The sequence below is a fragment of the Bos indicus genome, chromosome X (assembly GCF_029378745.1).
Source record: "Bos indicus isolate NIAB-ARS_2022 breed Sahiwal x Tharparkar chromosome X, NIAB-ARS_B.indTharparkar_mat_pri_1.0, whole genome shotgun sequence".
Taxonomy (NCBI): domain Eukaryota; kingdom Metazoa; phylum Chordata; class Mammalia; order Artiodactyla; family Bovidae; genus Bos; species Bos indicus.
Genome location: NC_091789.1, coordinates 4,249,457 through 4,276,164, shown reverse-complemented (window position 1 = coordinate 4,276,164; position 26,708 = coordinate 4,249,457). Strand labels below are relative to the sequence as shown.

General features: G+C 43.7%; 1 protein-coding gene across 1 annotated transcript in view; it reads left to right on the top strand.

The window, feature by feature from the left end:
* LOC139180915 (rhox homeobox family member 2-like) overlaps window positions 1-14,201 on the top strand; it is a 65,864-nt gene extending 51,663 nt beyond the window's left edge. Inside the window, exons 3-4 of the mRNA XM_070783522.1 lie at window positions 9,766-9,811; window positions 13,020-14,201. Of these exons, the coding sequence (XP_070639623.1) occupies window positions 9,766-9,811; window positions 13,020-13,403 (430 nt within the window). The 3' untranslated portion in view covers window positions 13,404-14,201. The remainder of the gene's footprint in view (window positions 1-9,765; window positions 9,812-13,019) is intronic.
* The last annotated feature ends 12,507 nt before the right edge of the window (window positions 14,202-26,708 follow it).

Below are 26,708 nucleotides of genomic sequence, written 5' to 3'. Positions count from 1 at the left end.
GAAAACAAAACAAAACCCAGCCCACCCCCTTAAGAAAGGCCGTTAGCCTATTTTAGTAGAGAATCCACATCAAATTGCAAGTGTAGAAACCTGCACAGTGTTTAGAATACTCAAGAATGCTTATGGGATACAGAGAGAGCCCCTTCCTTTTGTTTTTGCCTTGTGGCAACTATGTATTGAGCTACATCTTTATAAACAGTTCCTATTGCTTCTGGCTGTAAATCCTCTATAGAGGTATACATGTCTCCTGTGGTGAACCCCTGTGGACATGGCTAAATTACCTGGTTTCTTGCAGCTGCCTCCCCCACCTCCTTATCTCGCCTCATTATGTTTTCTAGAAACCTTCCTGAGCCCTTGCTGAGGAATAAATAAATTTTATTTATTGTCAAATAAGAGAGAGCCAGGCCAGATTGCAGGCTCTATGATTTTTCCTTGAAGAAGTGTTTTACAGAGGCCCCAAGGCAACCCACTCCAGTACTCTTGCCTGGAAATTCCCATGGATGGATGAGCCTGGTAGGTTGCAGTCCATGGGGTCACTAAGAGTCGTGCACGACTGAGTGACTTCACTATCACTTTTCACTTTCATGCATTGGAGAAGGAATTGGCAACCCACTCCAGTGTTCTTGCTTTTGAACTGAGGTGTTGGAGAAGACTCTTGAGAATCCCTTGGACTCCAAGGAGATCCAACCAGTCCATTCTAAAAGAGATCAGTCCTGGGTGTTCTTTGGAAGGAATGATGCTAAAGCTGAAACTCCAGTACTTGGGCCACCTCATGTGAAGAGTTGAGTCATTGGAAAAGACTCTGATGCTGGGAGGGATTGGGGGCAGGAGGAGAAGGGGACCACAGAGGATGAGATGGCTGGATGGCATCACCGACTTGATGGGCGTGAGTTTGAGTGAACTCCGGGAGTTAGTGATGGACAGGGAGGCCTGGCATGCTGCAATTCATGGGGTCGCAAAGAGTGGGCCACGACTGAGTGACTGAACTGAACTGAACTGAACTGAAAGCTTTGGATTTCTCCTTCATATTTGAATGAGATCCTTGCTGGGTACAGTAATCTGGGTTGTAGGTTGTTTTCTTTCATCACTGTAAGTATGTCCTGCCATTCCCTCCTGGCCTGAAGTATTTCTATTGAACGATCAGCTGTTGTTGTTATGGGAATCCCCTTGTGTTATTTGTTGTTTTTCCCTTGCTGCTTTTAATATGTCTTCTTTGTGTTTGACCTTTGTTAATTTGGTTAATATGTGTCTTGGGGTGTTTCGCCTTGGGTTTATCCTGTTTGGGACTCTCTGGGTTTCTTGGACTAGGATGATTATCCTTCCCCATTTTAGGGAAGTTTTCAAGTATTATCTCCTCGAGTATTTTCTCATGGTCTTTCTTTTTGTCTTCTGCTTCTGGGACTCCTATGACTCGAATATTGGGGCATTTCACATTGTCCCAGAGGTCTCTGAGGTTGTCCACATTTCTTTTAATTCCTTTTACTTTTTTCCTCTGTTTCATTTATATCTACCAGAAATGGCAACCCGCTCCAGAATTCTTGCCTGGAAAATCCCATGGACGGAGGAGCCCGGTTGGCTACTGTCCGTGGGGTCACAAAGAGTCCGACACGACTGAGCGATTTCACGATCACTATTCACTATCTATCTTCTACCCTACTTATCCTGTCTTCTGCCTCTGTTATTCTACTGTTTGTTCCCTCCAGAATGTTTTTGATCTCATTTATTGTATTATTGATTATATATTGACTCTTTTAGGTCCTTGTTAAACCTTTCTTGCATCTTCTTGATCCTTCTCTCCAGGCTATTTATCTGTAACTCCAATTTGTTTTCAAGATTTTGGATCATTTTCACTATCATTATTCAGAATTCTTTATCAGGTAGTTTCCCTATCTCTTCCTCTTTTGTTTGGTTTGGTGGGCATTTGTCCTGTTCCTTTACCTGCTGGGTAGTTCTCTGCCTTTTCATCTTGTTTATATTGCTGTGTTTTGGATGGCCTTTCTGTATTCTCACATTTGGTGGTTCCTCTTTATTGTGGAGGTTCTTCATGTGGGTGGGGCTGGACGGGTGGCTTGGCAAGGTTCCCTGGTTAGGGAAGCTTGTGTCGGTGTTCTGGTGGGTGGAGCTGGATTTCTTCTCTCTGGAGTGCAATGAAGTGTCCAGTAGTGAGTTTTGAGATGTCAGTGGGTTTGGTGTGACTTTGGGCAGCCTGTATATTGAGGCTCAGAGTTATGTTCCTGTGTTTCTGGAGAACTTGCATGGTATGTTTTGCTCTGGAACTTGTTGGCCCTTGGGTGGTGCTTGGTATCAGTGTAGGTATGGAGGCGTTTGATGAGCTCCTATCGATTAATGTTCCCTGGATTCAGGAGTTCTCTGGTGTTCTCAGGATTTGGACTTAAGCCTCCTGCCTCTGGTTTTTAGTCTTATTCTTACAGTAGCCTCAAGACTTCTCCATCTATACAGCACCGATGATAAAACATCTAGGTTAATGATGAAAAGTTTCTCCACAGTGAGGGACAACTGGAGTGGTACACAGAGTTAAAAGGAGAAGAGAAGAGGGAGGAGGGAGATAGAGGTGACCGGGAGGATAGAGGGGGAATCAAAAGAGGCAAGAGCAAGCTAGCCAGTAATCACTTCCCTATATGCTCTCCACAGTTTGGATCCCTCAGAGATGTTGAAGGAGTTACATAGAGAAGAGACGAGGGAGGAAGGAGACTGAGGTGGCCAGGAGGATAAAAGGGGGAATCAAAAAGAGAGAGACAGATCCAGCCAGTAATCAGTTCCCTACAAAGGTCCGTCTAGTCAAGGCTATGGTTTTTCCAGTGGTCATGTATGGATGTGAGAGTTGGACTGTGAAGAAAGCTGAGCGCTGAAGAATTGATGCTTTTGAACTGTGGTGTTGGGGAAGACTCTTGAGAGTCCCTTGGACTGCAAGGAGATCCAACCAGTCCATTCTGAAGGAGATCAGCCCTGGGATTTCTTTGGAAGGAATGGTGCTAAAGCTGAAACTCCAGTACTTTGGCCACCTCATGCGAAGAGTTGACTCATTGGAAAAGACCCTGATGCTGGGAGGGATTGGGGGCAGGAGGAGAAGGGGACGACAGAGGATGAGATGGATGGAGGGCATCACCGACTCGATGGATGTGAGTCTGAGTGAACTCCGGGAGTTGGAGATGGACACGCAGGCCTGGTGTGCTGTGATTCATGGGGTTGCAAAGAGTCGGACACAATTCAGCGACTGAACTGAACTGAAGTGTTCTCCACAGCCGGGAACACACAAAGAGATTAACCTTGTTGGGTAGAGAAGAAAAAGGGGAGGGGGGAGATAGAGGCGACCTCGTGAAGAAAAAGGAGAGTCAAAAGAAGGAGAGAGCAATCAGGCCAGTGATCTCGCTCCCAAGTAAAAATGGGTACTGAAGATTGGGTTCTTAAAGGTACAAAGTTGATAACAAATACCAACAAGCAAAGATTAAACATCTTGAGTAGAGGTTAGATCCTCAAAAATACAATATTAAAAAAACAAAAATGGAACCAAAAAAACAAAAAAGAAAAAACAAAAGAAAAAGTCACAGAAATTATAAAATATATATTATATATATATATATGAAGTTTGCTTTAAAAATAGGGTCTTTCTGTTTTTTGCAAAGTAATAGTAGATTATAAAAATGAAAATTAAAGGAGTAATGGGGACTTAAAAATAACAAAAAAATAAAATAAAACAAAAAAATTTTTTTAATTTAAAAAATGATAATAGTAAAAATATATCTAAGACTATCCTGGAGCTCTAGTGGACAGGGTGGGGTCAGTTCATTTTCAGATCGTTCCTTCGTCCGGCTTGTACTTCTCACTGTCTGTAGGCCCGTTCCTATGTTGTCGGTGGTAACTACAGGGTTTCAATCTATTGCACCTGTCCCTTCCAAAGCGGTTCCCTCTGTTTACGTTAGCTTCTTCTGTTTGCTGGTCTCTTCAGTGTCTAATTTCCGCCCTGACACAAGGGGCACGGTGATGGTCACTTTTTTTTAGGCTCGCTTGTTCAGTCGTTGTTTAGGGAGGGAACAAATATCACTGGCATGTGTTCACAGTGATTTAGCTACACTGGGTTTGCTCCACTAACAGCATGTGTGCTTTCCCAGTCTACACTGCTCAACTCTAGGTTGCTCTGCTGGGAACGGTCTGATGTGTGCCCTGGTTTGCATGCACTTCCCAGGTCTAAGCTGTTCAGGTTCAGGTTCTTAGGTACTCTGCAAAGGCGCAGACTTGGTTGGGCCTGCATTTTGCCCCTGTTGCAGGTCTGAGCAGCTGAGGTGACCAGGTCCTTGGTGCACGTAGTCGCCCCCAGTTGAAGGCTGCGACTTATCCCCTCCCCCGCACCAGCCACTGGGTATTCTGGGTGTACAACGAGAGCGTCTCCTCTCTTCCGGGAAGCTGATCTCTGGCTGTGACCCTCCCAGCAGATGTCAACCGTCCAGAACCCCAAGAAGTCTTGGTTAGCAACAAAGTCTCTTTGCAGGTTGGTAAAGGATGCCTCTCTGTGGCCGTGATCGCCCCCTTCCGGCTCTGGCTGCCCTTGCCTGCCTGTCTCCAGCAGGGGGATGGGACAGTCCATAGCCAGCTAGCTCTGCTCAGTCCTTTGTTCTGTGAGCGTGCCTGGTGGTGGTTAGGACTTTGCGCGGGATAGCTATCCCAGAGTCTGGGTTACTATCTCAAGCTAGTTCCCTCAGATTGCCCTCAGGGCATTCATGCCCGGTCCTTATCCTAAGCAATGCTGCCCACTCCTCCCTGTCCCTCCCCTGCTTGCTAGTGGGGGATGTGAGTGTCTGGGCTGTTGCACCACTGGGAGTTGCTTTTGGGCACGTAATCTGTGGGTTTTAATTATTGATTTATTTTTCCTCCCAGTTATTTTGCCCTCTGAGATTCCAAGGCTCACCACAGACCCGCCGGAGAGAGTATTTCCTGGTGTTTTGAAGCTTCTCTCTTTTTTAAAACTCCCTTCCCCAGCCGGATCTCCATCCCTACCTCTTTTGTCTCTCTTTTTATCTTTTATATTTTGTCCTACCTCCTTTTGAAGACAATGGGCTGCTTTTCTGGGTGCCTGATGTCCTCTGCCAGCATTCAGAAGTTGTTCTGTGGAATTTGCTCGGCTCTCAAATGTTCTTTCGATGAATTTGTGGGAGAGAAAGTGGTCTCCCCGTCCTATTCCTCCGCCATCTTAGGACCGCCCCCTCTAATTTTCTTGAAGAGAGCTCTAGTCTTTCCCATTCTATTGTTTTCCTTTATTTCTTTGCATTGATTGCTGAGGAAGTCTTTCTTATCTCACCTTGCTATTCTTTGGAACTCTGCATTCGAATGGGTATATCTTTCATTTTCTCCTTTGCCTTTCCCTTCTCTTCTTTTCATAGCTGTTTCTAAGGCCTCCTCAGACAACCATTTTGCCTTTTTCATTTTTTTCCCTTGGGGATGATCATGATCCCTGCCTCCGGTACAATATCATGAACCTCTGTCCATAGATCTTCAGGCACTCTGTCTATCAGATCTAATCCCTTGAATCTATTTGTCACTTCCACTGTATAATTGTAAGGGATTTAATTTAGGTCATATCTGAATGGGGTAGTGCTTTTCCCTACTTTCTTCAATTTAAGTCTGTATTTGCCAATAAGGAGTTTATGATCTGTGCCACAGTCAGCTCCCAGTGTTGGTTTTGCTGACTGTATAGGACTCCTCTGTCTTTGGCTGCAAAGAATATAATCAGTCTGATTTTGGTATTGCCCATCTGGTGATGTCCATGTGTAGAGTCTTCTTTTGTGTTGTTGGAAGAGGGTGTTTGCTATGACCAGTGCATTCTCTTGGCAGAACTCTGTTAGCCTTTGCCCTGTTTCATTCTGTACTCCAAGGCCAAATTTGTCTGTTACTCCAGGTATCTCTTGACTTTCTACTTTTGCATTCCAGTCCCCTATAATGAAAAGGACATCTTTTTTGGGCTGTTAGTTCTAGAAGGTCTTGTAGGTCTTCATAGAACCGTTCAACTTCAGCTTCTTCAGTATTACTGGTCAGGGCATAGACTTGGATTACTGTGATATTGAATGGTTTGCCTTGGGAATGAACAGAGATCATTCTGTCGTTTTTGAGATTTAATCCACGTACTTCATTTCGGACTCCTTTGTTGACTGTGATGGCTACTCCTTTTCTTTTAAGGGATTCCTGCCCACAGTAGTAGATATAATGGTCATCTAAGCTAAATTCACCCATTCCAGTCCACCTTAGTTCACTGATTCCTAAAATGTCGACATTCCTAAAATGTCAACATGTATTTGCTGCTTTTGGATGGGATGCTCTATCGGTCCATTAAGTCTAATGTGTCATTTGAGGTCAGTGTTTCCTTATTGATTTTCTGTCTGGATGATCTGTCCGTTGATGTAAGTGGGGTGTCACAGTCCTGAATACCATGTTTACTGTCAGTTTCTCCTTTATGTTTGTTAGTATGTACTGTATATATTTTAGGTGCTCTTATGTTGGGTGCCTATATATTTACAGTTGTTACATCTTCTTGAGTTGATTCTATGTTCGTTATGTAATGTCTCTCTCTTGTTATGGTCTCTGTTTGAAAGACTAGTTTATCTGATACAAGTGTTGCTACCCCAGCTTTCTTTTGATTTACATTTGCATGGGATACCTTTTTCAATCATCCTCTCACTTTTTGTCTGAGTATTTAGATCTGAAGGGAGACTCCTGTAGGCAGCGTGTATGTGGGATTTGTTTCTGTGTCCAGTCAGCCAGTCTGTGTCTTTTAATTGAAGTATTTATTCCATGTATATTTAAAGTAATTATTGGTAGGTATATATTTCCTGCCATTTTGTTAATTCTTTTCTTTTTGTTCTTTTCTTCTTCTTTGCTCTCTTCCTTTGTGATTTGATGGCTTTCTTTAGTGTAATGTTTGGATTCCTTTCTCTTTTGTTGTATGTGAGTCCATTATAGATTTTTGGTTTGTGGTTACCATGAGGTTTATATAGCTAGTGTATTCGGTTATGCTTACATACACGTATGTTTGTATATGTATTCTCTTTCAAATTCTTTTCCATTAGAGTTTATTATAAGATACTGAATAACCTTCCCTGTGCTATGCAGGAAATCCTTCTTTTTTATCTATTTTATGTATGGTAGTGTGCATCTGTTAATCCCATACTCCCAATTTATTCCCTCTCCTCAGTAACCATAAATTTGTTTTCTACCTCTGTGAATCTGTTTCTGTTTTGTAAAAGAGTTCATTTTACTGTTTTTTGATTCTGAATGTAAGAGGTATCTTATAATGTTTGTCGTTGTTGGAATTAATTCACTTTGTCTAACACTATCCAGGTGCACCCACATGGTCACAAATGGCAGAATTTCCTTCTTTTTATGGCTGAGTAATATTCCATTGTATATACATACCACATCTTTATCCATTCATCTGTTGATGAACACTTAGAGTGCTTCCATGTTTTAGCTGTTGTAAACAGTGCCACTATGAACATTGGTGTATGTGTATCTTTTTTAATTAGAATTTTGCTCTTTTCTAGATATATGCCCAGATGTGGGATGAGCAGTGTTGAGAATCTTTTCATGTGCTTGATGGCCCTCTATATGACTTCTTTGAAAAAATGTCTAGGCATAATTTCCGAACTACAGAAATAGCTCGTACAACTTAATAATAACAGCAACAAAAACCCAACCCAATCAAAAAAGGGGCAGAAGACCAAAACAGAGATTTCTCCAAAGAAGACGTGTGTGTGTGTGTGCACATTTGTGTCCAACTCTTTGTGACCACATGGATTCTTGTCCTGGAAATTCCACACACAGAGAAGCCTGACAGGCTACAGTCCCATACATTCACAATGAGTTGGACACGATAGAGCACATATGTGCCCACACACGCACACACGTCTTCTTTGGAGAAATGTCTATTTAGGTCTTCTCATTTTTTTGATTGGGTTGTTTTTTGTTGTTGTTATTGAGTTGTATGAGCTGTTTGCATATTTTGAAATTTTAGCTCATGCCGATTGCATCATTCATGAATACTTTGTTCTATTTTGTAAACCTATGGACTTTCGTTTTCTTTATGGCTTCCTTTGCTGTGTAAAAGCTTATAACTTTACTTTTTATTCTTTTCTTATTTGTGGTAATAGCCTTTTCTTTTTTGCTTAGAGAAGTTCCTTTAACATTTCTTGTAAAGCATATGTTGTGGTGTTGAACACTTAGCTTTTACTTGTCTCTAAAAGTCTTTATCTCTTCTTCAACTCTGAATGATAGCTTTTCCAGGTAGAGTATTCTTTGCTGTAGATTTTCCCCCTTTGGTCACATTAAATACACTCTGTCACTTCCTCTGGTCATCAGAGCTATATGCTCCAGGAGTGCTTTCTATATGGGCTGCATGAGCCCTTCCATTGTGGTGGGCTGAGTACCATGGGTGGACCCCTGGTCTGGTGGTTACCAGGCATTGCCTAGTGCATAGGCTGCTGGCCCACCGGTGTTTGGGGCTGGGTCCTGGGACCTCTGGTGGGCAAGCGTGGTTCTTGGGTGACTGGGGACTCAGAAGCTCCTATGGCAAATGACTTGTTGCTGAGTGAGGCTGTGACCCTGCCTGGCTAGCGGCTTGGTTTGGGGTGTGCCAGGATTAGTGCCAATAGACTGGGGGGAGGGCTGGGTCACAGTACTAATAATCTAGAGGGAGGATTTCAAACTGGCCCTTGCCAGCAGCAGAGTGCTCACGGTCCAACAAGCACCTTAAAATGGTTGCTGCCAGCATATGTGTCCCCAGGGTAAGCTGTAGTTGTTTCTTGCCTCTTCAGGAGATTCTCCAGATCAACAGGTAGGTCTGATCGAGGCTCCTTTCAAATCACTGCTTCTGCCCTGGGTCCCGGAGCATGTGAGATTTTGGGTTCACCCTTTCAGAGTGGAGTCTCAGTTTCTCACAGCTCCTGGGTCTCCTGAAAGGAAGCCCTGCTGGCCTTCAAAGCCAAATGTTCCGAGGGCTTATCTTCCCAGCTCAGGACCCCAGGCTAGGAAATCTAGTGTGCTCAGACTCCTTGCTTCTTGTGGTGAATCTCTTCAATTATAATTAAGTAAGTAAGTGAAGTCACTCAGTCATGTCCGACTCTTTGCGACCCCATGGACTGTAGCCTACCAGGCTTCTCCGTCCATGGGATTCTCCAGGCAAGAATACTGGAGTGGGTTACCATTTCCTTCTATCCTCCTGTATATTGGTTGCCTGGTGGCTCAGATGGTTAAGAATCCACCTGCAATACAGGAGACCTGGGTTCGACTCCTGGGTTGGGAAGATCCCCTGGAGGACGGCTTGGCAATCCAATCCAGTTTTCTTGCCTGGAGAATCCCCATGGACAGAGAAAGCCGGGTGGGCTCCAGTCCATGGCGTCCCAAAGAGTGGGACACAGCTGAGCGACTAAGCCCAGCACGTATGGGTTGCCGACCTGTGGGTGTGAGTCTTGACTATACCCCTTCTCCACCCTTCCTGTCCATCTTACCGTGTCTCCTTCTTCATATCTGTAGTTGTGGAAGATCTTGTCTGCTCATCTTTCAGGTCATTCTTATCAATAGCTTCTCTGTATATAGTTGTAATTTTGGTGTGCCCAAGGGAGGAAGTAAGCTCAGAGTTTTCTTATGCTGTTATCTTGGCTACTCTCTGAGTAAATATTTTAAATAGTGAGAAATGTATAACATATATTTCATTTCATGCATAATGTCAAATGCTGAGTATTTGTAATTCTTCCCCCTCAGACAGGAGCTTGCAAGATGCATGGGAGTGACTGAAGATAGAATGCAGGTGAGTAAACTGGAAAAAAGCAGTTTGGCATAACAGCCATTCTAAAACCCACTTCGGGAACTGGATACCTTGTCCTGGACATTCTCAGATTGGTTTGTTTTTGTAGCCTTCACTATGTTTGGAAAGTAAGATTGGAACTTCTGGACTTTGGGGCCAGAATAGATACCTCTTCAGTAAAGTAAACTCTTTCTAACACTGATATCCTTTAGGGGGCAATTCTCTGTGGACTCATGTTGGGACTGAGTCTGACTTGGGAATTATTCAAATTAATGCACCAAATAGCTGGGTTTTAAGGGGGTCCACCCCTTGAGTGGCAACTCACTCCAATATTCTTGCCTGGAGAATCCCCATGGACAGAGGAGCCTGGTGTGCTACAGTCCATGGGGTCACAAAGCGTCAGACACGACTGAGCGACTAAGCATGCAAGGGGTCCAAGTATAGTAAATTATTTAAAATATTTAAGCCAGGCATCAGCTCTTTCGGCAAGGAGTGAATTTTCAAGTATTCAGCCATTTGGGCAAGGGAATAATTCACCTCAGGACGCAACATATGAGCAACAAATGTACGTTTAGTTTAGCTGAGACTGATGGGGAGGGGCATGATTTAAAATTCCAAGTGCCCGATCCTCCTGCTGTTGTTTTTGTGTGTTTGGTAGAGCAACGCAGGAGACACAAGAGACGTGGGGTCCATCCCTATTTTAGGAAGACCTCCTGGAGTAGGAAATGGCAACCTGCTTCAGTATTCTTGCCTGGAAAATACCGTGGACAGAGGAGCCTGGCAGGCTCTGTGGGGTTGCAAAGAGTCAGACACAACTGAGCACACACATACTCACACTCACAACAGTGTAGAGTTTCAGCTGTAAATTTTAATTTTCTCAAATTGTTTGAAGTGCAGCCTGAAAACATTGCTAACATAGTAGGTTGTACATTATGATGGAGATGAAGGAAAGGTTTGCAACCCTTAGGAATTTGTCTAAATATATATATACATATTTTTTAAAGTTGAGTTTGAGAAAATTGGGCACTATTAATATATTTATTGGAGATACTGCATATATGCAACATTATGAAACTACCCGATGTATGAGTGAATATTATTTTGAGCAATTTCTAATGTGTAAGGATTTTTTTCTGCCCATTTCATATTATTTTCAGGGATTGGTTTTGAAGAATGTCTCCCTCATGGTCCATGGTTCATGGCTCTCAGCCAGTAGCTTACTTGTGTTAATTTGAAGTACTTGCCCATTTACTTAGATGGTAATGACTACTTGGTACCTCCAGGCACAGAAAGTGAATATTTGTTCTTTGAACAGAGTAAGTTGTATCAAGGGAATATTTTTTTAAAGTAGAAAATTAAGAAAAGAAAGAAGAAAAATCTGGAGGGTTTTATTATGTGCTTTGCTGCCGAGCCCCTGTGTGAGGGCAGTGATGGACGCGGGCTGCAGACCTGGTTGGATGGGGGTGTGGGTGGGGGTGGGGATGGGGGTGGGGGGTCTGCTAAGCAAGGCTGGGAGCCTAAGGCCAGGGATTGGGCTCACAGTCAGGTCTGGCCAGGGCTTGAGACGCCCGGGCCTGTGGTCTCTCATGAAGGCAAAGCAAGCTCACTGGGAGAGAAAACCTGGTGACATGCTTCTCCAGGGTTTACATAGTCGTCTCTTAGTGGAGTTCTGAAGGGGAACAGGACCCACAGGAAACAAATAAGGGAAAAGAGAGAATGTTCCCATCTATTTCCAAATTCTATGGCACGAATTTCCCAAAGAAATATTTAATGCACACCTCCCCTTGTTTTCACATACAGCAAGAGTTACTCTATGAAAGCAGTACTGGGAATATGGAAGTAGTAGCCACCAGCACTTCAGTTAGCCAGTTTTGCATTTTGCTTATCTTTATGCAGATTTGATCCCTGGTACACTCTATCCCCCCGCCTCCAAAGTGAGCTTTATTAATGTGGCTCCTTAAGACTACCTATTCATGCATCAGAAGGGCCCAGATACTAAGATGGGAGAGGAAAAATGAGGCGATAGAGAGAGGAGGCCTTTGGTTTCATGTAAAACTTGCAGAGTGAAAACATCCAAAAACATTAAATATGATGTAATTCCAACAAGTGGGATGCTGAGGGAGCAGTGGCACCCACAGCACAGGTTTTTCTTTCAGTTGTTGAAAGTTGGCTCATTTTTCGGTAGGAGCCATTTTGTGAATCCTGACCAACGTGTTTATCAATTCTCTTCCTAATGTGCAGGTTGCATGCTCTTGCCTTAATCCTGAGGGGACAATGAGGCTCTCCTGGTTGAGAGGCAGCGCCTAGAGAGCAGGGCTGTGCTGGGCACGAGAGACTCTGGTCCAAGGTCCTGCAGCCGCACCCAGAGCAGAGGGAGCTGACTGGGTCCTGAGCCTGGGCAAATTTGGAGGGCGGGGCAGGGTGGAGAGTGCAGAGCTGAGAAAGGCAACAGTGGTTGCGTCCTCTCCGCCATCTCTTGGCCGGCCGAGATTTTAAGAATGTTAGTCAATTTGGGCCGAGTTTGTTTCACGGACAGAAGAGCCTGGCAGGCTGCAGTCCATAGGGTCGCCCAGAGTCGGACGGACTGAAGGCACTAAGCAGCAGCAGTCTAAACCTCTCTGATCTGCAGTCTGGTACTGAGGCTGTGTCCAGGGCTTCCACTCCACTGGTGTCAGCAGACGAGCCACAGAGTCCCTGGGCCCCCACGACCAAACCTCACTGGCAACACCAGCTCCGTCTCTATAACCGTCACAGCAGTCCCTGAGGACAGCTTTTATTTACAAACCCAGCCCATGCCTATTGATTATTTACTGTGCACCAAAGATGGGTCATTCAAAATGGGTCCCGTTCCTCTCAGTATGATTTTAAAAGGCACCCACTTTATCATGTGCTCAACTTCCCCCACCACGAAGGTGCGCCTGCCTAGTGAGTGGCGTTAGTGGCAGGAATAGTAATAGGTGGGAGGAGAGACAAGGCGAGAAGCCAGTCCAGAGTCAGGCACATCATCAGTGCTCACTTGCTGGGGGTGGGGGGGCTGATGGGAGGGCCTTTAAGTAAATGTCCTAAAAAATTTTAACCAGAAGGAAATAGCTTCTTCTCCTGGTGTAGTTTCCCATCTTCAAGTCACCAAGATTTCCCTGCTCCGTTTTTTCCTGTCTGACATTAACTGGTCCATGTACTAACCCAGCCCCCTTTTTCTCTCTGACTGGAGGTGTGGTTTAATCATAGAAGGGCCAAGTGGAGGAAATATCAGAGAGCACTGAGGTTCAGAGATGCGCCGCCCCTGCTCCCGGCCCACCGTGTGGTCAGCAACAGGGGTGGACCCTGCAACACCGTCCTCGTTCAGGAGCCGGATTGGGTCTGGGTCCCTCTGGAGCCGATGCCCCTGGACGTGATGCCCTTGCCGCCCGTGCCCCCCTTGATGCCACCCGTGCCACCCTTGATGCCCATGCTGCCCTTACCCCCGCTGTTTCTGCCTCCTCTGCCCTGGATTCTACCACCCTCCATTCACTCCGGCTGCCCTCACGGCCTTGCCTGGTCCCCTACCACCGGTGGCCTTTCTGTAGCCCCGTTTCCTCTTGAATGGTCTCCATGACAGCTTTGTCGAAAGTGCCTTTGAGCCAGATTGAAGTTCCGATACCTCAGCATCAAGCACACAGGGCCTGCCAAGTGCCTGCCAAGTGTCTTACATACACGTGCCAAGTCACTGACCCACTATTTTAGGGCCCGTTTTCTGTGTTTTCAATAAAGTAGTGAATTCTCTGCATATTTGTTCTGTGTGTCACATGGGGTTAGTGCATCTGATGGAAACTGCTGCTCCACAGTCACCATCAGTAAGCCACACACATCTCTGAAGTTTCCCACGTGCCCAGGAGGGGTGTACCGAGACCCATCCATTCGCTTCCACCCTCATCTCCAACACCCGTCCTTCCCCCACCCTGCACCACTGGGAGCACCTAGATGTGCAAGACGGGTCGCTTGAGTCTCCAAGGAAGGAGAGTGTGTTCCCAGAGGCAAGGACCCCAAGGGCCACTTTTACAGGGGCTGCTCATAGGGCTTTATGGAGGAGAGGGAGCTGGGTGTTCATCTGGTTCTCTCCCAGTTCTGTTCACCACCTTCCCTTTTGCAGAGGATATGCGGGGTGGGGTGGGGGCGCAGATGGAAACCACTCCAGCAGCAGGGGGAGTTCCTGGCTCTGTAGAGGAAATGCAAGAGGAAACTCTGTCTAGGCCAGTGTGAGACTTTTCCCCTCTCCCAGAGGTGGAAAACTTAGCCCTCCTTCCCCAGCTCAGAGTTGATCATGTGGCCTTCAGATATATTTTGTCACCTTCAACATCCTGGGGAGAACCTGGGTTCCAGCTAATTTAATACTGCAAAGAAGGCTCTTTGTTGAGTGCTGCCTCAAGCCAGCAGGAGTGGTCCCTGAGCACTGATGTAGGATAATCATATTATTTAAGAGAATCAGGAAGACCTTGCCTTTCTTCTTCAAATGGAATTCCCAGGTAGAAACCACCCAGGAAAGGGTATGTGAGGAGAAGGAGCAGGCCATCAGCCAAGTTCCCCTTGTAGCTGGGGGTTGGGGTGGAGGAGGGGATCATTTGCTGGCAGAGGAAGAGAGTCTTCTCCAGTTGCCTATCCCAGAGGAAGGAGGGACTAAAGAATGGGGAGGGGGAGTGTCCAGGCCCAGAACCCGATGGAACTGGCTCTCTCCAGCCCTTGGCCATGCCAATTTGCCCAGAGGAATCCCATTAAACTCTGGATTTAAAAATAACAGCATTGGGACTTCTCTGGTGGTTCAGTGGCTGGGACTCTGCTGTCCCAATGCTGGGGGCCCGGGTGGGAACACTGGTCAAGGAGCTGGATGCCACACCCAGCAACTAAGAGTTCACATGCTGCAACTAAATAGCCTACACGCTGCAATGAAATGGAAGATCTCTCCTGCCACAGCAAAGACCCAGCGCGGAAAAATAAATAAGTAGAATATTTTAAACAGATTATTTCTTCTCTTCAAACAAATAAGAGCATTGTGATGGTATCATTGTTTTGTACATATATCCTCCTACTGCTACTGCTGCTAAGACTCTTCAGTCATGTCCAAAGCTGTGTGACCCCATAGACAGCAGCCCACCAGGCTCCCCCGTCTCTGAGATCCTCTAGGCAAGAACACTGGAGTGGGTTGCCATTTCCTTCTCCAATGCACGAAAGTGAAAAGTGAAAGTGAAGTCGCTCAGTCGTGTCCGACTCTTAGAGACCCCATGGACTGCAGCCTACCAGGCTCCATGGGGTTTTCCAGGAAAGAGTACTGAAGTGGGGTGCCATTGTCTTCTGTGGTATATATGTCCAAACTTGTCAAAATATATACAGTAATATGTGCATTTTTGTATGTTATGTAGCAAGTTGAAATAAATATATAAAACAACAATAAAGTTTTGGTAACTCAGTAAGTTTGGTAAGCTGTGGCACATTAGTCACATATAGTAACTTAATCCTTCAAAGAATGACCCACTTGTTCATTTGGTCATTGTGTCTTGACTTTTGGTAAAAGAATGGCTTTTGATTAATTGACTTGCAGCCAAATCCAAGACGTCCAAGGCGAAGCCAATGAGGCAGGGTGTTTATTTATGGAAAGGTCCTATTTAGAACCCCCTCGTGGAGCCTTGTGCTCCAACATGAGAAGGAAAAGGCTGGGATTTTATTCTCACATATGAGTGAGAGAAATCATTCTTGATCCTCTCTCCTAAGGGCCTTTCCCAGGTGGCAGAGGGGTAAAGAACTCTCCCAGAGATATAAGAGACTGGGGTTCCATCCCTGGCTCAGGAAGATCCTCTGGAGGAAGGCATGGCAACCCACTCCAATATTCTTGCCTGGACAATCCCATGGACAGAGGAACCTGTTGGGCTACAGTCCATGGCGTCACAGAGAGTTGGACACGACTGAATTGACTTAGCAAAGCAGCACGCCCTGTCCTTTCCGTGTTCTTTTTCTCCCTTTACCTTCCCGATAAGAGTCTATTTGGCAGAATGGGTGTGAAAGGTCAAGAGCATGGTCAAGCTTGGGGTCTCGGTGATGAATGGGGAGAACCACTGCAGATGACTTTTGAGGAGCCCTCTCTTACTAATCCTCAATACCTTAGTGAAGGCATGATGCATACAGAGAGGAACATGGAACCATATATTACCATATGTAAAATAGGCAGCCATTGGGAATTTGCTGTATGACTCAGGGAACTCAAACAGGGGCATTGTAACAACCTAGAGGGGTGGGATGGGGAGGGAGGTGGGAAGGAGATTCAAGAGGGAGGGGACATATGTACACCTATGGCTGATTCATGTTGATGTTGGGCAGAAACCAACAGAATACTGTAAAACAATTATCCTTCAATGAAAAAATAAATAAATAAATACCTGAGTGGCCATCCAACCTGCAAGCAGCTGCAGCAGAAGCCTCAGAAGAAGTTTATGACTCCCTGTTCCCTAGGGTTTTCAGATGGAAAGTTTGAGTGCTGCTATGGTAACAGCTGAGCTATTTCAAATCCTGAAGATGATGCTGTGAAAGTGCTGCACTCAATGCACCAGCAAATTAGGAAAACTCAGCAGTGGCCACAGGACTGGAACAGGTCAGTTTTCATTCCAATCTCAAAGAAAGGCAACGCAAAAGAATGTTCCAGCTACCACTCAGTTGCACTCATCTCACATGCTAGCAATGTATTTCTCAAAATTCCCCAAGTTAGGCTTCAACAGTATGTGAACTGAGAACCTCCAGATGTTCACGCTGGACTTAGAAAAGGCAGAGGAACTAGAGATCAAATTGCTGACATCCGTGGGATCATAGAAAAACCAAGCAGATTCCAGACAAACATCTACTTCTGTTTTATTGGCTATGCCAAAGCCTTTGACTGTGTGGATCCCATCAAACTGGGGGAAATTCTTCAAGAGATAGGAATACCAGACCACCTTACCTGCTTCCTGAGACATCTGTAGGCAGATCAAGAAGCAACAGTTAGAACCAGACATGGAAAAATGAACTGGTTCCAAATTGGGAAACGAGTAGATTGTCACCCTGTTTATTTCACTTATATGTAGAGTACATCATGCGAAATGCCAGGCTGGATGAATCACAAGCTGGAATCAAGATTGCCAGGAGAAATATCAATAACCTCAGATATGCAGATGACACCACCTCTATGGCTGAAAGTGAAGAGGAACTAAAGAGATTTTTGATGAAAGTGAAAGAGGAGAGTGAAAAAGCGGGCTTAAAACTCAACAATCAAAAAAGGAAGAGCATGCCATCACTTCATGGCAAATAGATGGGGAAACAATGGAAACAGTAACAAACTTATCTTTTGGGGCTCCAAAATCACTGCAGATGGTGACTTCAGCCATGAAATTAAAAGACGCTTCCTCCTTGGAAGAAAAGCTCTGACCAACCTAGACAGCATATTAAAAAGCAGAGACATTACTTTGCTGCCAAAGACCTATCTAGTCAAAGCTCTGGTTTTTCCAGTAGTCATATGTGGATGTGAGAGTTGGCCTGTGAAGAAAGCTGAGTACTGAAGAATTGATGCTTTTGAACTGTGATGTTGGAGAAGACTCTTGAGAATCCCTTGGACAGCAAAGAGGTCAAACCAGTCAATCTTAAAGGAAATCAGTCCTGAATATTCATTGGAAGGACTGATGCTGAAGCTGAAGCTCCAATACTTTGGCCACCCGATGGGAAGAATTGACTCATTGGAAAGACCCTGATGCTGGGAAAGATTGAAGGCAGGAGGAGAAGGGGACATCACCGACTTGATGGACATGAATTTGAGCAAGCCCCAGGAGTTCTTGATGGACAGGGAAGCCCGGTTACGGCAGTCCATGAATTGCAACGAGTCCGACTCGACTGAGCAATTAAACAGAACTGATGGCAACAGCAATATCAATCAATGGGAAGTAAAACTCCTCTGCTTCAGTTCATTCAAGGAGGGGAAATTGGAGACAGCTGAGGGAAGGAGGGTGTCATCAGTTACAGAAACTTACCTGACCTCAGTAACAGGAAGAGTCTAGAGTTGCCTTGGTCAGTTTCCTCCCAGCAAGAGGTTGGTTTGCAGGGTTGTGCCACAAGGAATTACAATGATAAATGTCGCAGCTGGTGTGTACTGTATTCTCATGTGCCAGTCACTGGGTTAAGGTCTCAGTATTTATCTAGACGTTTACTTCTCAAAGCACATATTAGTACTTTCACATTAAACTGCAAAAAGAGAGAGAGAGAGAGAGACAGCATTTGCTTTGCCCAAGACAAACCCTGAACCATCCGTGCTTTTAGTTGGTTATTCCTAAATTCTGAGATCAGGGACTCTGGCTGTGCTTGATGGTTATTTTTTTCTTTTCTTTCTTTCTTTCTTTTTTTTTTTTTTTTTGTTTTTGTCCATACCCTGTGGCACTCATGACCTTAGCTCCTCAACCAGGAATTGAACCCATGCCCCCTGCAGTGGAAGTGCAGAGTCTTAACCATCGGACCCCCAGGGAAGTACTTTGATGGTTTCTTTTAAAAATATCTTTTATCAAACACACATGAGACACAATATACTATAATGGTTTTCAGCAGAGTCAGGAGTAAGTTACAAAATGTTTCTTTTTGTCAATTTCCTTGCCTCCAAAATGGGGAAAATGACAATGCCTACTGAATATGATTTTTGTGAGGATAATATCAGGTAATTCATTGAAAGATTGAGAATAGTATATGGTACATGGTAATCTTTCTCTATAAGCTTTAGATATTATTTCTCTATTAATATTAGTAGGAAGAGGAGAATGACAAGGTCTTAATTGGTAAAATGAAAAGATTATGACTTCTGTCCAAACCCAGTTTTATTTTACTAATATTACTAGTGTATGAAATCTCCAAGGTTTGGAGCCCCTGCCCTTAACCATGGTGCTTGTATATGGAGTGGCTGGTTTCTCCTGTTAAGACAATGCCTCCGTCCCAACAAAGAAAGGGAAGTGCTTGGCTAAGTGCCATCTCTGAGCTCACTGCCTGGAGGACAGCACACAAACCCAGGACCCACACAGAGACTATGCCGCTGAGCCGACCTGGCGAGGGAGAGGCATGTGGGTGGGGAGGAGGAAGTGTGAGAGGCAGCTGGCTTCATAGGAGGAAGACCAACTCTGGACTCAGAATCAAATCAGAGCTCTGCAATGGACTGGCTCTGTGACTTTGAACAGATTGGTTCAGCTTTCTGAACCTCATCCGTACAATGGGATCTTAATTGTAGTTAGTTCATAGAGCTGAAAAGGAGATGAAGAGATTCACGTGGAGCACTCAGAAGAAAACCTGGCAAGCTGTAGGTGTTCAATAAACATTTGCTACCACGAAGATGATGAAGACACTAATACAGCAGACAGAACAAAGAAGTAGAGGGATAAAAAGAGCCCACTGCTTCCCAGAAGCAGGGAGAATTTTCTCAGTGCCACAAGGACCGATGTGTCTTGAGCTCTCCCTCACTAGGGTCAATGCCAGGCAGCCAAGAAAGAAGGAGGATTTGCATGGCCCCTCACTGATGAGCACACGCACTCCAGAGCTATGAATACTGCTGATGCTGGAGACTGGCCTCAGTTCCGCTCACTTGCCTGAATCCCACAAAGCCCGTCAGATCAATTGCTATGAACCTCTGGTGCCACAGCAGGCCCCAAACCAGAATTTTCCCCTCTTCCTGGCCACAGAATGAAAAAAAAATTGTTACTGAAGAAGTGGCAAAAGTTGGGCCTTCCCTGATAGCTCAGTTGGTAAAGAAAATCCACCTGCAGTGCAGAAGACCCAAGACCGAGTTCTAGATCAGGAAGATAACTTGGAGACGGGATAGGCTGCCCATACCAATATTCATGGGCTTCCCTGGTGGCTCAGGTGGTAAAGAATCTGTCTGCAATGTGGGAGGCTGGGTATGATCCCTGGTTGGGAAGATCCCTTGGAGGAGGGCATGGCAACCCACTCCAGTATTCTAGCCTGGAGGATCCCCATGGACAGAGGAGCCTGAGGGGCTTGTAAACGGCCGGACTGAGCAACTCAGCACAGCACAGACCAACGGAAAGAATAACCTACAAATGGTATTCAGGTGCCCTCTTCTAGACAATCTGGGCAAGGGCTTTCCCAAAGACATCTCTGGGTCTACTCACTCAATCCCGGGGCCTCAAGGGAGATTCATGGGCTATCCCCGCTAAGGAACTCTAATCTGGGGTCAGGAAGCAGATTATGAGGAACCTGACAGAGTCCCACTAGAGTCTGCATGGTGATGGCCCTGGATTTCACCTTTGCTGGTGAATCTGCAGATGAACCAGGGAGCCCCAGTGTCTTAGTCAGCTCAGGACAGTTACTGGCCTCTTATTGGCCCTTGGTGGATACTGTGCACATGATTCATGGCTGTGAAGTAATGTTTTAAAAAATATTTACTTATTTATTTGGCTATGTCAGGTCTTAGTTGCGGCATGTGGGATAATTCATTAAGGCACACGGGCTCTGTAGTTGTGGGCGCATGTGGCTAAGTAGCTCCGAGCCATGTAGGATCTTAGTTCCCTGACCAGAGATCAAAGCTGCATCCCCTGCATTCGAAAGTGGATTCTTAACCACCGGACCACCAGAGAAGACCATAAGTAATCTTAAGACCATATATTTTCTTTGTCCTTACTGATTCTTGTTTTTCATTAAATGATACAGAGCACGTAAAATATGCAGGACATGCTTAGTAGAGTTATGTAACATACTTTATTTTTTTAAGATAATTGAAATTGAGTTCTTTTCCCCCAAAATCTAACAGACAATGCCCTTGTCAACAAAGTTTATTAAGTATAGATAAATAGGCTCATCGATACATCATCTTTCACCTATTAATTACTTTCTTAAAGCCTCTGTGCCTCAGTTTCCTCATATACAAAATGGGAATGTTGATAACACTTTACTCGTAGATTTTCTTTTTGATTAAATGAAGAGAACCATGCAAAATAACCAGGACATTGCTTAGAAGATCTAAGCAACTCAAATTTTTTTTTTAATACAGAGAACTAAATTGGGTTTTTCCTCCAACAATCTAGCCAGACAATACCCTTTCCCACACAGCTTACTAAATAGATAAACACGCTCAACAAAAAGCACATATTTCCCTAACTAGTAACGACAGTAATGTCTTTGTGTCTCAATGTCCTCATCTATAAAATGGGACTGCTGATAACACCTTCCTCGTGCATTTTCTTTCTACTTAAATTAAGGCGAGCATGTAAAACCCTGGGGACATACTTAGTAGAGTAACATACTTCATTTGGGTTTTTTTTTAATAGAATAGAAATCAAGTTTTTTTCCAACAAAGTTTACTAAATATGGTTAGCAAAAGCATCTCTCTCACTTGCTAGCAATTTCATTAATGCCTCAGCTTCCTGAAGTATAAATGGGAATATTGACAACAATTTCCTCGTAGATTTTGTTTTCAATTAAATGAAGCAGACCATCGAAAACACCGAGGACACTGCTTAGCAGTCTAAGTAACATACTTTGTTTTTGTTTTTTTCTTTCAAAAGAATGGGTTGAAATCGAGATTTTTCCCCAATATTCTGGACTGACAATGCACTTTCCCACAAAGTTTCCTAAGTATAGATCTCTACACTCACCAAAAAGCATCTCTTTCACTTTCTAGTAACTTCATTAATACCTCTGGGCCTCAGTTTCCTCATCTATAAAATGGGAACATTGATTACACCTTCTGTGTAGTTTTTCTTTGAATTAAATGCAGGCAAGCAGTAAAACAAGACAGACTTTGCTTGGTAGATCTAAGTATCATACCTAATTTTGTTTTTTTTTCTAATAGATGGAGTTGACATTGAGCTTTTTTCACCAACAATCTACAGACAGTGCCATTTCTGCAAATTTTACTGTGTCCATAAATACGCTCACCATAAAGCATCTCGTTCACTTATTAGTAACTTCCTGAATGGCTCTGTGCCTCAGTTTACTCATCTACAAAATGGGAGTGCTCTTTGTTTTTAATTAAATGAAACAGAGCATATGACACATCCAGGATATTACTTAATAGATCTAAGTAAAATACTTCATTTCTTTTTTTTAGAAGAGAGTTGAAATTGAGTTTTTTTCTCCAACAATCTAGATAGACAATGCCCTTTTCCACAAAATTTATTGAGTGTAGATAAATACACTCTCAAAGACATCATCCGTTTCACTTCTTGTAACTGCATTACTGCCTCTGTGCCTCAGTTTCCTCATATGTAAAATGGGAGTATTGACAACACCTTCCTCGTAGATTTTCTTTTGAATTAAATGAAGCTTAATGTGTAAAACACCCACCATTGCTTAGGAGATCTAACTAACACACATAATATTGTGTTTTTTCTTTTCTTTTAAGAGTGTTAAAATCTTTATTTTTACCCGACAGCCTTGTAGATTTTCTTTTATCTTACTGATTCTTGTTTTTCATTAAATGAAACACAGCACGTAAAATACGCAGGACATGCTTAGTAGAGTTAAGTAACATACTTAATTATTTTAAGAGAATTGAAATTGAGTTTTTTCCCCAAAAAATCTAACAGACAATGCCCTTGTCAACAAAGTTTATTAAGTATAGATAAATAGGCTCACCAATACATCATCTTTCACCTACTAATTACTTGCTTAAAGCCTCTGCACCTCAGTATCCTCATATATAACTGAGCTCAACATTATGTTGAGCTGACTCTACATGACTTTTTATCTTTCACTTCTGGAAATGTGTAACTCAGGGTATAAAAGCTCCCTTTAAAAATAAAGCTGCAGAAATGGCTTCATCAGAGCTTGGCCTCCCCGTGTCATTCTTTCTCTCTTTCTTTCTCTCTCTTTCTCTCTCTCTCTTTTTTTTCAGGCTGATTCCCTGGAGCACAGAGGCTCTCTGAGTTCACTTTTCTGCCTGGGCTTCTAAGACCCAATCGAAAAAGCGCTCTGTGTCTTCACTCCAGAGAAAAGGCGCTCTGCGTCTTCGCCCCACATTGGGTGCCAAAGAATATCAGCCTCTTTCTCTCCCCTTTTACTTTCATCTCTCTCGCTGACGCCGTTCATCCTGAGGGTATCCCTAGATCTTCCTCGGGCTTTACCCCAGTAAGCGGCGCCCGAATAGGGACCCGAAGGTAAGTCTCCCCATTGTCCAGTTTTCGGGATGGCTAGGACCCCACTCAGGGTGCTGCAGAGCCCTCCCCCCCCTCCCCCCCCCCCCCGCATAAGTTAGGTAGGGTGAGGAAGAGTGGATAGTGAAATCTTTTCGCATAGACAGAAGTAAAAGAGACAAAAAATCACTGACACAGGTAAAAACGAGTCAGAAGAATGACAACTCTTTATAGGAATAATCTTGCAATTGTTAAATAAAAGAAGAATTAAAGTTAAGAAAGCTAGTATTCAATCCTTTTTTACATTTGTACAAGAACAATGTCTTTGGTTTCCAGAAGAGGGCACTGTTAACCTAGATACCTGGGAAAACGTAGGGAAACAGCTAAAAACTTGTCCTTTGGTTTATAGCTTTCCAATTTTATTAAACACTTAATAAATATACTGGCATTTATATATATTCAATATATATATTAAACAAATATATAGATATTTGATATTCATATGTACAAAAATGTAAATGCATTTACATTTTCTAAATGTATTTGATGTATATATAAAGTATTACTTTATGTATAATAGTATACATAGTATATTTATGGGTTAGTAGATGTATACTAAAAAATTTTATGCTTGGTATTATATAATATATATAATTAATACCATTATATATAATAATCCATTATATACGTTATACATACTTACACAACATATATGTTAAATATCTTATACATAACAACATATATGTATATGGGTGTATATATAACATGTATTTTATACGTTGTATATGTATATATATATACATATATGTTATATATATAAACATTATATGTATTTAATATGTGTATGTATGGGTATCAGATCAGATCAGTCGCTCAGTCGTGTCTGACTCTTTGCGACCCCATGGACCGCAGCATGCCAGGCCTCCCTGTCCATCACCAACTCCCAGAATTTAATCAAACTCATGTCCATTGAGTCGGTGATGCCATCCAACCATCTCATCCTCTGTTGTCCCCTTCTCCTCCTGCCTTCAATCTTTCCCAGCATCAGAGTCTTTTCAAATGAGTCAGTTCTTCACAGCAGATGGCCAAAGTATTAGAGTTTCAGCTTCAACATCAGTCCCTCCAATGAGCACTCAGGACTGATCTCCTTTAGGGTGGACTGGTTGGATCTCATCACAGTCCAAGAGACTCTCAAGAGTCTTCTCAAGACCACAGTTCAAAAGCATCAATTCTTCGGCACTCAGCTTTCTTTATAGTCCAACTCTCACATCCATACATGACTACTGGAAAAACCATAGCCTTGACTAGATGGACCTTTGTTGACAAATTAATGTCTCTGCTTTTTTTTAAATAAATTTATTTATTTTAATTGGAGGATAATTACTTTACAATATTGTATTGGTTTTGCCATACATTGACATGAATCCGCTCTGGGTGTACATGTGTTCCCCATCCTGAACGCCCCTCCCTCCTCCCTCCCCATCCCATCCCTCTGGGTCATCCCAGTACACCAGCGAGAATACAGGGGACAACCCTGGTGGTACAGTGGATAAGAGTCTGCCTGCCAATGCATGGGATGTGGGTTCAATCTCTGCTCTGAGAGGATTCTACAGGCCGCAAGGCAACTAAACCTGTGTGCAACAATTACTGAAGCCCTAATGCTCTAGGGCCCAAGAGCCACAACTACTGGGCCTGAGTGCTGCAACCACTGAAGCCTGTGCACCTAGAGTCCATGCTTCAGAACAAGCCACTACAATGACATGCCTGAGCACCACAACGAACAGTAGCCCCACTCACCACAACTAGAAAAAGCCTTTCCGGCAGCAACAAAGACTCAATGCCACCAAAAAATAAATACATAAAAATCATTTTTTAAGTATAGTATAGTAAATTTCAATATATTTAAATAATACAGGAGGCTGAGTTATGTTTTAATTACAGACAAACAACAACTATATTTCTGGATAAGAATTTCCCATGCAATATAGGAGACATACTAAAATATTGTTCGTTATTTATTTAAAAATCAAATATATAAAGTTGCAGGATATAAAATTAACACAGAGAAATCCCTTGCATTCCTATACACTAACAATGAGAAAACAGAAAGAGAAATTAAGGAAACAATTCCATTCACCATTGCAACGAAAAGAATAAAATACTTAGGAATATATCTACCTAAAGAAAAAAAAGACCTATATATATAAAACCATAAAACACTGGTGAAAGAAATCAAAGAGGACACAAATAGATGGAGAAATATACCATGTTCATGGATTGGAAGAATCAAAATAGTGAAAATGAGTATACTACCCAAAGCAATCCATAGATTCAATGCAGTCCCTATCAAGGTACCAACAGTGTTTTCCACAGAGCTAGAACAAATACTTTCACAATTTGTATGGAAATACAAAAAACCTCAAATAGCCAAAGCAATCTTGAGAAAGAAGAATGGAACTGGAGGAATCAACCTGCCTGACTTCAGTCTCTACTGCAAAGCCACAGTCTTCAGGACAGTATGGTACTGGCACAAAGGCAGAAATATAGATCAGTGGAACAAAATAGAAAGCCCAGAGATAAATCCATGCACCTGTGGACACCTTATCTTTGACAAAGAAGGCAAGAATATACAATGGAGAAAAGACAATCTCTTCAACAAGTGGTGCTGGGAAAACTGGTCAACCACTTGTAAAAGAATGAAACTAGAACACTTTCTAACACCATACACAAAAATAAACTCAAGGTGGGGCGGTCCTAAGATGGCGGAGGAATAGGACGGGGAGACCACTTTCTCCCCGACAAATTCATCAGAAGAACATTTAACGCTGAGTAAATTCCACAAAACAACTTCTGAATGCTGGCAGAGGACATCAGACACCCAGAAAAGCAGCCTATTGTCTTCAAAAGGAGGTAGGAAAAAATATAAAAGATAAAAAGAGAGACAAAAGAGGTAAGGACAGAGATCTGTCCTGGGAAGGGAGTCTTAAAAAAGTGAGAAGTTCCCAAACACCAGGAAACACTCTCACTGGCGAGTCTGTGACGAGCCTTGGAACCTCAGAGGGCAACATAACCATGAAGGAGAAATAAATAAATAATTAAAACCCACAGAGTACGTGCCCAAAGGTAACTCCCAGCAGAGAAGCAGCGCAGCCGCCTGCATCCACTGCTAGCAAGTGGGGTCTGGGCAGGGAAGCGCGGGCTGCATTGCTTAGGGTAAGGACCAGGCCTGAATGCCCCGAGGGCAATCTGAGGGAACTAACTTGGGCTAGCAAACCAGACTGTGGGATAGCTACCCCGCAAAAAGCCCTAACCTAAGACACCGGCAGGCCCACTCACAGAACAAAGGACTGAGCAAAGCTAGCCAGCTGCAAACCGGCCCATCCCCGGCCGAAGACAGGCAGTTGGGGGCAGCCAGAGTCAGAAAGGGGCAGTCGCGGCCTCAGAGAGGCATCATCTACCAAACTGCAAGCAGGCTTCTTTGCTAATCAAGACTTCTTGGAATTCATCCGCCTGAGAAGGTGTGCCGGTTGTATACCCAGAAAACCGAGCGGCAGGGACAGGGGAGATGATAAGTCACAGAGACTGCACTCGCCAAACACCTGGTCACCTGTGCTGCTCACACCTGGAAAGGGCACAAAACTCAGGCCCAACCGAGTCTGCGCCTTTGAGGAGTACCTGAATACCTGAACCTGAGCGTCTTAGACCTGGGAAGTGCATACAATCCAGGGCTGACCTCAGACAGTTCCTGGCAGAGTAACCTAGATCCTAAGCAGTGTAGACAGGGAAAG